The 16,846-nt window shown below is 36.1% G+C and overlaps 1 protein-coding gene across 10 annotated transcripts in view; it reads left to right on the plus strand.

The window, feature by feature from the left end:
• The window catches only part of ADAMTSL3 (ADAMTS like 3), a 365,276-nt gene that overhangs the window by 116,796 nt on the left and 231,634 nt on the right, over positions 1-16,846 (plus strand). For all 10 annotated transcript variants that reach the window (XR_011075723.1, XM_068558758.1, XM_068558696.1 and 7 more), the window contains one exon: positions 1,594-1,721. Coding sequence is in view for 9 of the 10 variants with exons in the window: in XM_068558758.1 (XP_068414859.1) it covers positions 1,594-1,721 (128 nt within the window). In the remaining variant the exon portion in view is untranslated. The remainder of the gene's footprint in view (positions 1-1,593; positions 1,722-16,846) is intronic.

Below are 16,846 nucleotides of genomic sequence, written 5' to 3' on the forward strand. Positions count from 1 at the left end.
CCACCAGGGAAGCCCCCTCAAAGTATGTTTTAAAAGAAACTTCAAAATCCATAAAAGTTCAGATAAAACTAACATCTATTATAGCACCACCTGGCTTCATCGGGTTGAATGTTTTGTCATAGTTGCTTCAGATCTTTTGGGGGAGGACTGGGAGGGGAATAAAACGTTCCGTTGGCATTCCTCTTGTGTCCTTCCCCAACAGCGTGCATGCCGAGTCCTGCTCCCTCCATCCTTAGAGGCAATTTGGTGTGTTTTCTTTTACTACGGCATTTTTGTGTGGATGTTCATATACTTATTCCTTTATCTATAGGTGAAGAGAGAGAAAATGCTATGTGTGTTTTTATTTTAATGTAATTCAATCTATCAGTCTTTTGCTTTGGGGTTTCTACCTTTGTTGACACATCTAGGACACTCTTAGCTACATCAAGCCTGTATGACTTTTAATCTATAGCTTTTTTAGTATTTTATGGGTTCAGCATTTAAAATATTAATTTCTGGAATATATCTGAATTCATTTTGGTGTCTTTTGTGAAGAAGTTATCTATTATTTTCTTTTAAACCATTCATCACACCGACTTGTGGTTCTATGTTATGTCCTTATACTTGGGTCTGTTTCTGGACTTTTCTTTTTCTAACCTTAATGGATCTGAATGCTTATTGCTATGCCAATTCTATACTGTTTGAATTGAGGCAATTTCCCTCTAATTTCCCTTCTTGTACAGTTTTTTCTTGGCTCTTGTAGACATTTACTCCACCAGATGAACTTTAGAATCATTTTGTTAGGGTCTAAAAAAACCCCCTTTGGGATTTTGATTGGAGTTATAAATTTATAGATTAATTTGGAGAGAATTAACATTTTACAGTATTGAGTCCAGCTATTTAGGACTATGTGTTTCTTCATTTATTCGAGTCTACTTTAGGCCTCTTTGTAATGTTTTGTACATCATTTCTTTTCATATCTATATCTATCTATATATTTAAAAATTTTTAACTCCCCCTGTTCTCTTTTCTTTAGAGTATCTTGATATAAGTCAATGGTGGCAAGTCCAGAAGACAAATTAATCCAAACAGCATTGATAATTGAACTTTCTCTATTTTCTTGGACCCTGAAGCTTTATCTACTTTGTTTTCTTGGGGTGAAGCCTCTCTCAGGAGGTTCCACAAATCCTCATGCAAAAAGGTTTCTTTGGAGTAAGCACCAGTCTATATGACAGACAATGGAGAGAATTTCTTAGGTACAAGCTGGGACCCTGCTATGTAAGTTATAAACACAAAATAATAATAATAAATATTATTTATATTTAGCCAATTTATTTAAATTTTGGAATGATAAAATTTCAAATTTAAAACTGAGCTTGGAAGCCATCTGGATAAAACCTTCGTAAGGTGGAAAGGTACTCATGTGTCACGAGTTTCCATATAAAACTATCGTGTGTGTGTGTGTGTTTTAATGTAGCCATTCCAAAACAATGCATTTTTAGGCAACTTTAGTCTTTGTGAACAGCTTAGAGTAAGACTCTGGAAAAACTGGGAAAGCTTTTGGGATATTTCTAGCATTTTGTCTATAATTTATTGCGTTTTTTCACTTTACAGACTTCAAGAAACACTCGTTCGGATGAAGACAAAGATAGCAACTGGGATGCTTGGGGTGACTGGAGTGACTGCTCCCGGACTTGTGGGGGAGGGGCGTCCTATTCTCTGCGGAGATGTTTGACTGGCAGGTAAGTGGTGGCTTTTCCTGTTCTTCTCTGTGGGGTGTCAGCGCCTTTGGATGGGTAAGGTTGGGAAGAAAACTGGGCTTCTTGGCTTTGGAAGGTACCATGATGGTGGTGTAAGTTACCAACTTACCATATTTAAGTTACCTCAAGTTACCATATTTAAATAGTAATGGCCACATTTTCATGAGTGTGGCCATACCCCTCCGCATGAGACTCCCAGCTCGCAGCAGCTGGGGCACTACACACTTTGGGCTTTAAGGGAGGGGAGGCCGGCATGATAAGTCACTGGCCCAGAGTTGTTGAGACTTGGGGTAAGAGGTCAAGTCTTCTGTGTTCCACCCTTGAGTTGTTGCCATTTTAATCACTTTCGGTTCACTTTCTCCGAGCAACCCATTGATTAAGAAGGTAATGCAAGGTCTGTGCTCCTATCTTAGAAATGTTTATGTTAAGCAACATTTGTTAAAATGTAAGATCAGCTTCTTAAAAAATAAACATACATTGTAAGAAACCCACAGTTATCATTGCTCTTGAGACAATTTGAGGTAATTCTTCACGGGGTAGTGTCAATCCTAGCCAAGGATTTTTACCTGAGCTCTCGGGTAAGACAGAACCCCAAGTGGATGGAACTGGATGTGCTGGTTCTGGACAGGAGAAGACTCCAAGATCATGGCAGCCAACTTCAGTTTGGGGATGTTGTCTGGTGAAAGAGGGAATGGACGTTCCCTGAATGTGTAAGGTATAGAGCAGAAATGCTCTGGATTCCATCAAGGTCGCTGTTTTATGGCCTGTTAAACAGTGACCACGTACATTCTCATTTCCTTGAGACAGCACAGAGCAGGGCAGATGTGAGACTGTAGACATGGCCTTTGAGAAGGAGGACTCTGAGTGCACTCCAGGAAAGCATGGGAAGCCTCCTGGAGTTAGTGTTGGTGTCATTATCTTAGGGCAAGTTCTGACTCAGAGCTTGGAACCCTAAGTAAATGGTTGCAGAACTGAGTCCGGGGATTAGTCTCACAATGACAAAGTGGTATAGCTGCTTCTTCTGTGTTGTTACCTTGGTGAGGAAATAAATGCCCTCTAAGTGTGTCATACCATATGGATGTTGCGTTGTACCGGGATGTATTTATCCTGGTGAGGCTTGTAATAGGGGGCCTGTGCTCCTGTGGGCAAGGGTCAGGGAGGGTCTTCTTAGGTAGGGAGCAAGTTCTTACCCACCGCTGGTCAGTCATTTGAGGGAGAGGTTTCCAGCATGGAGACTGGCATGGGAAGGTGAGATTTTGGCATCTCAATCCAACTCTGAGGGATCTGAATAATTTGCAATGAATGGTAGGGTTCAGGTGGGAAAAGAGTGGGGTTTATTTGTGTTTGTCTTTTCTTTATGGTATGTACCTCCCCAGTCGCCAACTAAATATAAAAGCCAAACCCCTCATATTAGAGCATTTTATGATTCCTTGACATTCATCCCTCATGCCCTGCCCTCAAAATATAAAAATCCATATCCTGTGATAAATGGCAAGGTAATTATTAGGAGTAATAGAGGGGATGAGACTACTTAAGCTCAAAATTTTGAGCTCAGTCAAGGTTCTGTTTGAATCACCGGTATAAATGGTCCTTATTCAGCATCAAGCATCACTTAAACAGCAAAAATTCCATAAATTCTACTTATCCACTGGCGAAAGAGATAAAGGCAAAATTTTAAAAAAGGTGGTATGAACTTGTATCTGTTAAAAAGATTTAGAGGAATATATCAATGTTAAGGACCATGAATGGCCACTTTCATCTTGTTGTCATACAGCCAAAATGCTTCCATGTCTGTTATTTTATTAATTTAAAAAATTACTTTGATTTTGCCTAGAATATGACTTTGCCAAGTGATCTATCTCAGTGTGTGTGTGCATTTGTGTCTTCTGTTTCCCAACCGGGGTCGGCTGCTACTGGAAAGCCTTCGGGGTAGGAAGGGTTACTGCTCAGCCTCTTCTACCTTCTCTGTACTTACTCAGAAAAGGAGATTTGGGCAAGAGGAGAGGAGAAGGAGGAGGGGAGTTCTGCCTTGACTTTAGTGACCAGGTATTGATGTTCTCTGGTTTAGTAGGTGTTTAAAGCCAGCTTCATCTATTGTGAGCACTTTGATGGATTTTTCTGAGACAGTGTCTCCTCCTTCCCCCCAGTCCCCTGGGATCCTTGCCTGCAATTCGCTTACGATGTGGTATTCGCAATCCTCTGACATGGTAACATTGCTCTTTCCTAATCTTGGACACCGAGGCATACTCCCAGCTTCTTCCTGTTTATGTCTACTCACCCCCTCAGCGGCTGTCTTGGTATGTTCGTTCCTAGGACAACCCCATGCTGGCTCTCTTGCATGTGGCCCACATCTGGTTCACTGGAAACCCTCCTGTGAACTTTGCTAAACAAACTCCCCAGTTCTAGGAGCCAATGCAGCAACACCTGCTCTGGTTACACAGCCCACTGCAGCTGAGCTCTCAGCCCTTAAATTTCTCAGGTGTGGATTAGACACCAACCAACTGCAAGAGGCACGTGTCAGCTGGTGTCCCTAAAATTTCTTCCTCTCAATTGGGGGTTAGCAGATTGAAGCCCTCATCCCTTCTCTTTCTGTTGGAGCAGAGTGAGGGGTAGGATCATAGCATAGATTTCTCAAAGAATCTTCAGAAATCCTTATACTATCTAAGTCTCTAGCTCCAAGATGCTTGTTATGCCTTGGTGTGGGTAAGGAGTTTAACAACTGTGAGTTAAACTAACACAGAGCCTGTCCTCATGGTTCTTATAATCTAGGGGGACAAACAATAAACAAGTATGTAATCAAATTATATGTAATTAAAATTTGTGTCAAGGGGGTAGATAACACCTATCCAGGGAAGTCCTCTGTGCCGAGGGTCTATGCTGAGACCCAACTGCTGAGAGGAAGTCAATTATATGAAGGGTGGAGGGTTATGGGACATAAAATCCAGATAGTGAGGCCAGCATATGTAAAGGTGCTGGAGCAGGAAATGAAAAGCAGCTTTTATGCCTAAAAGACAATAGATAGGGGAGAAAGCAGAATGGGCAATGTTGAAGAAGAAGGTAAATAAAGAATCTGATTCTCACACTTTTGGATTTCAAATACTAGTAAATTGTTCAAAAAAAGCATATTTGGAACTAATATAGGTTGTCAGTTTTTTATTTGGTCAAATAAAGACAAAAACAAAAACAAACAAACAAAAAACTCACCTATGGTCTACCATTACAGACTTCTCAGGAAAGAATTACAATCAGAATCTTTTCATTTTAACATTAAGAAGTAGGACATAATCTTAGATCGAAAGACCTGCCTTTAAATTGAATTTATGTAGCTTTATAAAAATTTACTTTTTTGCCCTTATTTGTCTCACTTCACTTTGGACCATACTTTGGATGTGATAAAAACTATTACAGATATTAACAATCTAATGATGGGTAATTGGGAACCAGAAATTGAGGAGTAAAACATAATCATGGACTTAGAACTTGAGACTGCAAGATCCCTGCAAGTAAGCGACATGCAGAAAAATGACTTTAGCTGAGCCATATTTTTAATCCTAGTATTCACCAATTTTTAAGCAGTAAGAGGCAGAAAAGACAAGCAGAAATCAGCTGCTAAGAGGCTGAGAAATTAAGCAGATTTATTGGCAGTTTCATAGTCCTGGGACATAAAAATTTGAGTTCAAAGCCCTGGTAAACATCTCAGGTGATCAGATTGTATCCATGAAGGACTATACCCTAGGAGAAAGGGAAAACCAATCCTAAATAGACTAGATATTACAAAGACTGAAACCTAGTCTTGAATTAGCTCAACCCTAATTTGAGTAATAAAATTTGTTGTTATTCCAACTGCCTCCAAGAAGCTTTAAAAAAGACACCCTGGAGGAAGATGACACCAACCAAAGATTATACAAGTTTTTATAGATCATGCCAGTGATTCAATAAAACATTGCCAATCTTACCATGATACAAGAGCAAGAGGAAAAAGAGATGATAGAAACAGGTACTAGAGTTATTGGACCTGTGTGTTAAAAAAACAAAACAAAAACCCTGTAATAAATATTTACGAGAATAGATGACAGAATATAGGATTTCACCAGAGAACTGGAATACATAAAATTGAATCATATGGGAATTTGAGAATAGAAGCAAGTGATAACTAAAATTATGTACTAAATAGATGGCCATAATAGCAGGTTAGAAACAGTAGAAGAGAGTATAGGTTTGTAGAAATATCCAGGCTAAATTATAGGGTGGGGGGAAAACACAGAACATAGAATAAGGGATATATGGAACAAGATGAAAAGGTCTAAACCATGTATAATTGGAGTCCTAAAAGGAAAAGAGAGATAGAGAATAGGGTAGAAGTACTATTTGAAGCGATAGTAACCAAGAATTTCCCCAAATTTCCAAAAGTTATTGCTATAAAGATATCAAGCCACAAATTCAAGAAACTCTGCACACCCTAAACAGAATAAATATGCATAAACACATTATGGTAAAATCTTAAAAGAAGCCAGAGAGAAAAGACACATTACCATCAAAGGAGCAAAGATAATGTTGACTGCTAACTTCTCATTAGAAGATAATGAAATTACCTAACATCTTGAAAGAAAATGACTATTACAATGGAATCCTCTATCTAGCAAAAATATCCTTCGAGTGTGAAGGTGAAATAAAGATGTTTTGAGACAAACAAAAACTGAGATAATTCGAAGGAAAATGATCCTATAGGATCATTATTAAAGAAATAAGAGCAATTTTTAAAAAATCTACTAATATGTTTGTATGTATACTTAAGTGTATGTATGTATATATATATATATATATGTGTGTGTGTGTGTTTATCTCCAAATATCAGGAATCTAGATTAGAATTAGGGTTTTATCAAGTCCTTTGTTAATTCAGTTCTCACTCTCCATGGGAAAAATGTCTTTCTTCCATTTGGGTAAGAATCATTGCTTTAAATCTATTGCAGCTTTTATCAATATGGAGAATGAATAGAAGCTGCAGTGGAAGGCATTTCTGGGGAGGAACATTGCCTTTCTGCTAATGAATTTTTGTGGCTTTCCTTTATTTGGAGATAGTCTCTGCAGTACCTACACTTCCCTTAACCCTTCCAGAGTACCCCAGCCCATACAGGCACTGAGTGTTTCACATGGCCCCCTATCCAGTTGGATCTTATATGCATCTACATTTTTGTCTTATACTAGCCACTCCCACGGCATTGATTGCCAGGAGTTCTGGCTACATCATCTGTCAATTTGATTTAGTGAGTATTGGTGGGTTCTCCTGTGGATCTGTTCCACTTACTTCAAAGGCAGCCTTCTCTTTTGTGTGTAGTGAATAATATATTTGTATACCATCCTTTAATTTAGTCTTGTTCACATGCATGTTGAAGTTTCTGGCTTGTGTATAGCCTGTATGAATTTCCAGCTATGATGGAGAGTTGTTGACCTATTAATATACTTTGCTGATCATTTCACTAGGCATTTGTAAGGGAGAAAGAGTTCAATATATGTGCTTGGCTAACCATCACTATTTAAAATCTTTCATTCTCTCTTTTCTTTTATGCTTTTTTTTTTTTTGCTGCAATTTTACCTCTGGTAATTTGGAAATATATATATATATCCTGTTTTTATACTACTGATGATTAAATTTAAGATGTTTGAAAGCCATACTTTAATAATTGCTTTATAACTGTCAATGCCAATAATAAAATGCTAGTTTCTTTTGATTTCTATTTGTAAGCCGATGCGTATTTTATGCTTTTCTTCTTCATTCCTACTCTTTGGGGCTTTGTTATTATAATCTGGGATCTTATACTCAGTTTCTTGGCACCATTTATTCCCTTTATATCTTTTCTTTCGTAATCATATTTCAAACTATCGTTGAAACTTAATTGTGTTTGTGTGCATACATTATTTCAGTGTTCATTGTCAATATTTTCAGTTCTTAATTCTGAATCATCACTTTGTTGGCAGGGATATGTTTTGAGCTGTGCTTCTGGAATTGTAATGCACATATGAATCACCTAGGGATCTTGTTAAAATATAAACTTTGATTCAGCAGGTCTGGAGTGGGATCCAGGATCTTTCATTTCTAACGAATCCCCAGGTAATGTCAATGCTGCTTGTCCATGGACCACACTTCAAGCAGCAGGACTTTATAGCCTTCTTAATTTCAGGAAAAAGTTGTGGGTCTTATACTTTATGAGTCCTTATATAATACATCTGAAAATGTCTTTCTCTTGACTTCACACATACACAGTGAGTGGCTTATTTGGGTGTAAAGTTCCCGAGACACAAATTTTCCCTCTCAAGACTCAGAAGTTCTTTTTCCATAAAGTTTGGTATACAGTGTTGCTCACAGACCTCTCAAGCTGGCTTAATTTTTTTGTCTTCTTTGGTAGATACCCTATTTGTTCTGCCTGGCTGCCTATAGAAGGCTGTATTTTTCCCTCAGGAGTTTTACAATGTTGCATCTAGCTATCAGTCTCTTTTCATTGATTTTTCCTTGGCACATGGTGGCCACTTTTGTTGTACAGATTTAGATCTTTCTTTATTGTAGAAAAAATTTTATTCTATTGTATCATTTACTGTTGGTTCTTGCCTCTTTGTTCTGTCCTCTTCTTCATGAACACTTGTTATTTGTTTGTCTTCTACTTTTACTCTAGTCACTTTCATCTGTTGTTTATTTTCCTGTGTGTTTAAGAGTGCTTTTCAAGATCCTTGCCACTTGAATTTTTCTCTGATTTATTTTCTAATGATGTTTCAAAATGCTACTGTGGTGTATTTGTTACCTTACCTTCTTTCCTTCATTTTAAACCTGGCCCTTCTTTGTGCACCTATTGTCTTAATCATCTGCATCTTATCACATATACTTTTGTGTCTTTTTTTAGTGTGATATCTGGTTAATTCTTACTTATTCTTCAAGGTCATCCTCATTTAGGAAACCTGTCTTGACATCTTGGTCTAAATTTGATGTTCCTCTTTTGTGCTTCTTATTATTATACTCCTTTTAGGGAAGGGACATTTACTTAACCACTCTAAGGTCTAACATCTAACATATGATTGGGACCCACACATTGTTAATTGAATGAGTAAATAAGTGAATGTGTTCTCACCTATCACTTCACATCTTTTGCCAGTGCTCTTATTTCTGCCTAAAGCATCCTTTTTCTCCTTTTGGTTGTTAACAACACATAGTTGACCTTGGAAAGTCCTTTGAATCTCCATTTCTTCCTTAAAGCATTTGTTGGCAGTTTCTACCATTTACTAGGTTAGGTGCAGTTCTTCTGTGTTTCTATAGGATCTTGTGAACATACTTTTATCAGAGTGTTTATTTCATTGTGTTGTTTTTTTATTTTTCTATTTCCACAATTGAAAAAACATTTTAGGTGGCATAGATGGTGTCTTTCTTCTCTTTATTCTGTGTCCAACATTACTACTGATGTGTAGAGGAAATTTAGTATATTTTATTCCATAAATAAATAGATGAATGAATTAATAAATCCCAAGACTGATTAAAAAAGCCTGCTTGACTACAGTATCGGTCTGTGGGATAGGTAAGGATGCGTAATTTTATGAAGAATATTGAAAGCTATGTTGGAGAATATAAACTTTTGATGAAGATATTTTTCTAAAGTTTTAATTTTTGTTGATTATTTTTTAAAAGATGTTTATGCGTATATTATTCAGATATTAGACTTACTGTTTTCCTCTCTTTGCCCATTTGCCCTACTTTCTGGGAGATTTGCCTAAACTTATTTTGCAATTCTCTAAGTATTTTATCTCTCTCTTTTTTCCTCTTTCTCTATTCTCTTCTTATATATTTTTTGTTCCTTGAATTATTTTTTTTTTAAAAAGCAGTCTGTCCCTGATTCTCAGATGCAGTATCTTCTCTTTTATCTCTGAGCATATAAAAAGATTTTTGTGGGGTAGGGTTGGGGGGAGTTTTCTTCTCCCTGCATAGTCTCAATTCTTTCCAAATTACTGTTTTCTGTTTTGTTTTTGTCACTATATTTCATGTTAGAGACCTTCCGAAGATTTCTGGTGATCCTTATTTTGTTTTGTTTTGTTTTGTTGTTGTTGTTGTTGTTCATGTTTAAGGAAAAGAGTTGCCAGCTTAATTTTAAGGAGACGTGGCTGGTCTATCTCATTGCCTGATGATGTTTTTAGGTATTTTATTTTGGGCTGCTCTGATTTCTCAGACAAAGATCCTCTGATTCCAATATTCTAGGAGCCAAGTGGGGAAGAAAGCTGGGCTCAAATTGATTTATAGGTTTATTTCACTCAAAATTCTAGCAAGATTTTTTTATGTAGATTAAACAAGATTATTCTAAAATTTATATGGAAAGGCTAAGCCACATAATACCTAAAACAATTCTGAAAAAAAATAGAGTAGAAGGAATCAGTCTACCTGATATCAAGACTTATACAGCTACAGTAATCACAACTGTGGTATTGGTGGTAATGGCACCTAGATCAGTGGGAGAAAATATTTGCAAACCACATATCTGATAAAGGACTAGGATCTATATTAAGGACTTTAAAAAATTAACAATTAAAAAAAACCAATCCAATTAGAAAATGAACAAAAGACCTGAACAGATATTTCACCAAAGAGGATACACAGATGTCAAATAAGTACATGAAAATGTGCTTATTATCACTAGCTGTTAGGGAAATGCAAATTAAAGCCACAATCAGACATTATTTATTAGAATACCTTTTTTTTTTTTTTAAGTGACAACATGAAATTCTGGCAAGAATGCAGAGAAACTGGATCACTCATACACTGGTGGTGAGAATGTAAAATAGTACAGCCACAGGCAGTTTCTTAAAAAAATAAACATGTAACTACCATGCAACCCAGCAGTTGTACTCCTGGGCATTTATCCCAGAGAAATGAAGACTTGTTTTCCCATGAAAACATAATATCCAAAAAATGGAAACAACCCAGATGCCCTTTAGTGGGTGACTAGTTAAACAAACTTTGGTATATCCATACCATGGACTACTACACAGCAGTAAAAAGAAATGAACCATTGATACAGGCAATGACCTGGATGAATCTCTGAGAATTATGCTGAGGTACAAAAAAGCCATTCTCCAAAGGTTATGTACCATATGATCCCATTTATATAATATTATTAAAATGGCAAAAATTATAGAAATGGAGAACAGATCAGTAATTGCCTGATATTAAAGAAGAGTTGGGGGTGGTTGGAAAGAAGGTATGACTGTAAGAGGCAACTTGAAGGATCTTTGGGGTAATAGAAGTGTTCTGTGTTCTGACTGTTTTAATGTAAATATCCCGGTTGTGTTACTGTAACATAGTTTTGCAAGATGTTACCATTTGGGGAAACAGGGTCATAGGATTTCTTTTCATTATCTTACAAATCAATGTGATTTACAATTATTTTAAAATAAAGTATTTAATTTATTTAAAAAAACACCTAGAAAGGCCAGGTAAAATAGGACATAAATCTTTTTTAGGTAAAGTTGAATGGAGAGATATTCCATTTTCATGGATAGGAAGGCTAAATATGGTCAAGATGTCAGTTTCTCCCAACTTGATCTTTAGATCCAATGCAGTCTCGGTCAAAATCCCAGCATAATATTTTGTGGATAACAGCAAACTGATTCTGAAGTTTATGTGGAGGGGCAAAAGACCCAGCATAGTCCATGCAATATTGAAGGAGAATAATCAGAGGACTAAAACTACTCGACTTCAAGACTTACTATAAAGGTACAGTAATCAAGACAGTGTATTATTCTTGAAGGGACAGACAAATGGATCAATGAAACAGAATAGAGAGCCCAGAAATAGACCTCCATAAATGTAGTCAACTGATCTTTGACAAAGGAGCAAAGGCAATACAATGGAGCAAAGATAGTCTCTTCAACAAATGGTGCTAAAACTACTGGACATCCATATGCAAAAAACTGAATGTGGACACAAACCTTACACTAACTCAAAATATATAAAAAACTAAATGCAAAACACAAAACAATAAAACTCCTAGAAGATAACCTAGGAGAAAACCTTAGATGACCTTAGGTATGACAGTGACTTTTTAGATGCAACACCAAAGGCATGATCCATGAATAAAATAATTGATAAGCCAACTTCATTAAAATTAAAAACTTCTATTCTGCAAAAGATAACGTCAAGAGAATGAGAAGACAAGCCATAGACTGGGGGAAAATATTTGCAAAAGACATATTTGATAAAGGACTGTTATCCAAAATATACAAAGAACTTGTAAAACTCAACAATAAGAAAACAAACAACCCAATTAAAAAATTGGGCAAAGACCTTAACGGACACCTCACCAAAGAAGATATGTAGATGGCAAATAAGCACATGAAAAGATGCTCCACATCATCTGTCATCGGGTAACTGCAAATTAAAATAACGGGAGACCACTATACACCCATTGGAATGGTCAAAATCTGGAACGCTGACCACAGCAAATGCTGGTGAGGGTGTGGAATAACAGGAACTCTCATACATTGCTAGTGGGAATGCAAAATGGTACAGCTATTTTGGAAAACAGGAAGACGGTTTCTTACAAAACTAAACATACTCTTACAATATGAGTGAGTGTTCATGCTCCTTGGTGTTTGCCCAAGGTAGTTAAAAACTTATGTCCACACAAAGACCTGCACACAGATGTTTATAGCAACTTTATTCATAATTGCCAAACTTGTAAGCAACCAAGATGTCCTTCGGTAAGGTGAATGGATAAATAAAATGTACATCCAGACAATGGAATGTTATTCAACACTAAAAAGACATGGTCTATCAAGCCATAAAAAGACATGGAGAAAATTTAAATGCATATTACTAAGTGAAAGAAGCCAATCTGAAAAGGCTGCATACTATATGATTCCAACTATATGACATTCTTGAAAAGGCAAAACTATGAAGACAGTAAAAAGATCAGTGGTTGCCAGGGGTTAAGGGTTGGGGGTGGGGACAATGAGTAGATGGAATACAGAGGATATTTAGGGCAGTGAAAATACTCTGTATGATACCATAATGATGGACATATGTCATACATTTGTTCAAACCCATGGAATATCCAACTCCAAGCATGGACCCTAATGTAAACTATGAACTTGGGGTGATTAGGATGTGTCAATGTAGGTTCACCAGTTGTAGCAAAGGCACCACTCTGGTGGGGAATGTTGATAATGGGGGAAGCTATGCATGTGTGAGGGCAGGTGATATATGGGAAATATCAGTGCTTTCCCCTCAATTTTGCTGTGAACTTAAAACTGTTCTAAAAAAATTGTCTTAATAAAAAAACAGTAAAGTTGAACATACAAGAAATTAAATGATATCTACAGAGCCAAAAAACAGAGAGGAAACTGAGGGCCAGACCAGTAAGTGCATAACTGATTTTGTGCCTACTCTGGGGATGGAGATGGGATTTACTGGTTTCTAGAACTCAGGCTTTTGAGTTTTAATTCCTTCACAGTCACAGGAGATCAAGTCTTGTGTGTATATGAGGCACAGTATAGGAATTCCAGCCCTAATTTAAAGACAGGACTGTTGAGGTCTATATACTTACTAAACAGATGAACTGGAAAAAAATAAAAGCCATACACCAACATAGGGAATTTAAATATCTTGGTCTCAACATTAAATGAAAAAAAATTTCCACTTTGGAACAATGGACCTACTCTCCCAAGAATTTGAGGTGCACGCATATTGATCTACATAGGTTGTATATATTGAGTTGGATGTTTATATCCCATTTGATTGTGAAAGCCTTGAGGTGAGAAATTAATATGAAAAGTAGTCTTGTTACCCTTGACAGCCTGAGGTTACTGCAGTAGTAAAAAGATATGGAGAGACAGGTCAGCAAGCCAGGCTGTATAGGATTCCTATCCCTATCAATAGAGCCCTGCTTATGATAAGCTTGCAATCTAAAATAGATAATATACATGGAAATATTTGCAATGAATAAGCACCAGCAGGCACAGCATGGAATATTTAAGAGAGAAAAGTCATACAGTTATCTAAATCGATGCAAAAGTGGCATTTGATAAAATGAACACATTCATAATTGAAATGAGAAATCTTCTCACACTAGGAATAGAGATGTACTCTCTCTTAGTCTACAGAATGTTACTGCATTTTCTTTAACATTAGATATGGGATAAGAATGGCTACTGTCATTGTTTATATTCATTATTGTACATGAGGTCCTAGTCAGTATAATAAGGCAAGAAAAAGAAATACAAAGTATAACGATTAGAAAGGAAGAAACAAAACTCTCATTATTCATAGACTACCTGATTGTCTAGACAGAATATCCAAGAGTATCTACACATAAAATAATAGGACTAATGAAAGAATTCTTTAAGATTACTGGAAACAAAGTTAGTGCACAAATAACAACTATATTCTTACACAGTAGGAAAAACTAATAAAGCAAATTTCAAAAGGACACCGTTTTTGCTACTTAAAAAATATAAGGTACCTTGTAATAAATTCAATAAAAGATATACAAGGCCTTTATGAAATATTTAAAAGCTCACCTAAATAAATGGAGATATATAATATGTTCATATTAGGAAGCCTCAATATCATAAAAATGCCAGTTTCTCCAAATTATATTTAAATTAAATGTAATTTCAAGAGTCATATGGAAGTGCAAAGATAATAAAAACAATTTTGAAGGAGAACAAAAGACTTGCCCAAACACTAACATTAAAAAAAAATTCAACTATAGTAGTAGGATGGGCACAAATAGGCCAATGTAGCAAAATCAAGAGCCCAGAAACAGAAACATGCATATGTAGGATTTCAAGATGTCATGAAAAATTTGTGTAAGAAAAATTTGTGTAATTACACCTGAAACTAATCTAATGTTATATGCCAATTATACCACAATTTAAAAAATGGTGGAGAAAAGATGAATATTCATTCAATACATGAGGTTCAAATATGATTATTAATATCCAAAGGAAAAATATTAGAAAATGTCAATCTATTAAAGAATAAATTCCAGGTGGATTAAAATCTACTTATGAAAAGCAAATCTTGAAAACATTTAGAAGAAGAATATATAGGAGAATATCTGTATGATCTCTGGGTAGTGAATTATTCCTTAACTAAAACAAAAGAGCATAAGTTGGGAAGGAAAATATTTATAAGTTTAAGCAGGCTTTGTATTGTAAAAATATATACTATAAACCAAAAGAAGAGCATAGAATGGGAGAAAATCTTGATAATGAATATAACCAATAAGGGATTAGTGTCTGAGATATTTAAATACAATAAAACAAAAGCAAAGCAAACTAGTAGAAGAATGGGAAAAGGATATGAACGGGAAATTCACAGAAGGGGAACCTGCATAGTCAAAAAACAATGAAAATATTAACCTCATTAACAAAAAAAAAATGCAAAAAATACAAAGTGAGATATTTCATATTCTTCAGACTGGGAAACTTTCTAAAGTTTAAAAATGCCAAATATTGCCCTAGATGTGTAAAAACAAGAACTTTTCTGCGCTACTAATGGGGGTGAAAATTGGTATTCCCGCTTTAAAGGGCAGTTTGTCATTATCTGGTACTAGTGAAGCTGTAAATGCCCACAACAGAACAGTCCGACTAGGGTATATATCCCAGAGAAACGTGTGCAAATGTACCCTAGGTGATTGTATAAGATTGCTCATTGCAGAACCAACCTAAATCTTCATAGACTTTTAGGAAAATTGATCAATAAAAAATAGAAAGAATTGATAAATTGAGCTATATTTATAAATTGGATTACTCTAGAGCCATAAAAATGAATGAATTAGAGATGCGTCTATCAACATGGATATTTTCAAAAACATAGTGTTGGGACCAAAAAAAAAAATCAAGCTGTGAAAGGTTATGTAAATTATGATACCATTTACTTAGTTACCTCTAACCAAAGGGAGGGAGGCAGGGCAATAAGATTGAGGAGGTTTGGCAGGGGGCTCCCACCATATTTGTAATGACACGTCTTAAAAATAAATCTGAAGAAAACTTTCAAGAAATGATGACTCTCACTGGTGTGTACATGCGTTTGCATCATTCTCCTGACCTTTTTTTGGACTTAAAACATTTCATAATAAAATAATTGTAGGAACCCCAAAACAGCTCTATCCTAAATATTGCTACTGTGTTTCGAGTCACCATTCCTGAAGTAGTACTTTCTTGACTTTTTCATTTTTTAGGACTTACGCAGTATTCTTTAGTCTATTTATGTACACATCTTAACCTATATTTTAAAATTTACCTTTAGGCCTGGGAATCTCCAAATTTTTGCTTGCTCCCTGAGCTCATCTAGTTTGAATACATATCTGAAGCTAGGGAAGATCTTAAACCAAATATAAGAAAAAAATTAAATGAGAGACTAGTGTGTTCTGAGGTATGTACATTAAGAAAAGTGTATGGTGAGGCAGTATTTGTTCTCCAGCTTGGTTCCTGGCATAAGGCCAGGCCTGTGGTGCACCCACTCTTTCCATGATTCTGATAAGAAACAGGGACAGTAACGTTATTTCTCTGCATAAAAATTAAATTAGATTACTTCAGAGGAAAGGCAGTAGGGTTGTTAATAATTCTGTCTTTCCTGCTCCCCACCTTTTAGGCAGCCCCAAACCTTACATACCCACTCCCATATTGAGACGTTGCACTGTAATTTTGGAAGTACTCTGTGATTTTTAAGAAGGAAACCTACCTCCCTTGGAAAGCTTATCAGGTCTCCTTATCCTTGAACAGCTTTAGAGACTCATTAAATTCTTCATAAATATTGAGCTTTTGTGGTCGATTTTTCTTGGAAGAGGTATGTGGAGGTGGTTACATAAAAACCAGACAAAAAGCTCTCCCAAAGCTTTAGAAGGCCTTTCAATGCCTTCTCTTTTTATCAGTGTGCCCCTTTAAATTTACGATTTAGGAAAGGGGGTGAGTGTGGCTATTTTGCTCATTTATTTCTTTGTGGATAAAGTTATTTCAGAATTTGATTACATTTAAATACACACTCAGTTCTTTTGCACTGTAAACCATATGCCAGCCAGAGTGTCTCTTTCTCTCGCAGAAATTTGCAATTTGATATTCTAGTCAAGT

The sequence above is a fragment of the Eschrichtius robustus genome, chromosome 1 (assembly GCF_028021215.1).
Source record: "Eschrichtius robustus isolate mEscRob2 chromosome 1, mEscRob2.pri, whole genome shotgun sequence".
Taxonomy (NCBI): Eukaryota; Metazoa; Chordata; class Mammalia; order Artiodactyla; family Eschrichtiidae; genus Eschrichtius; species Eschrichtius robustus.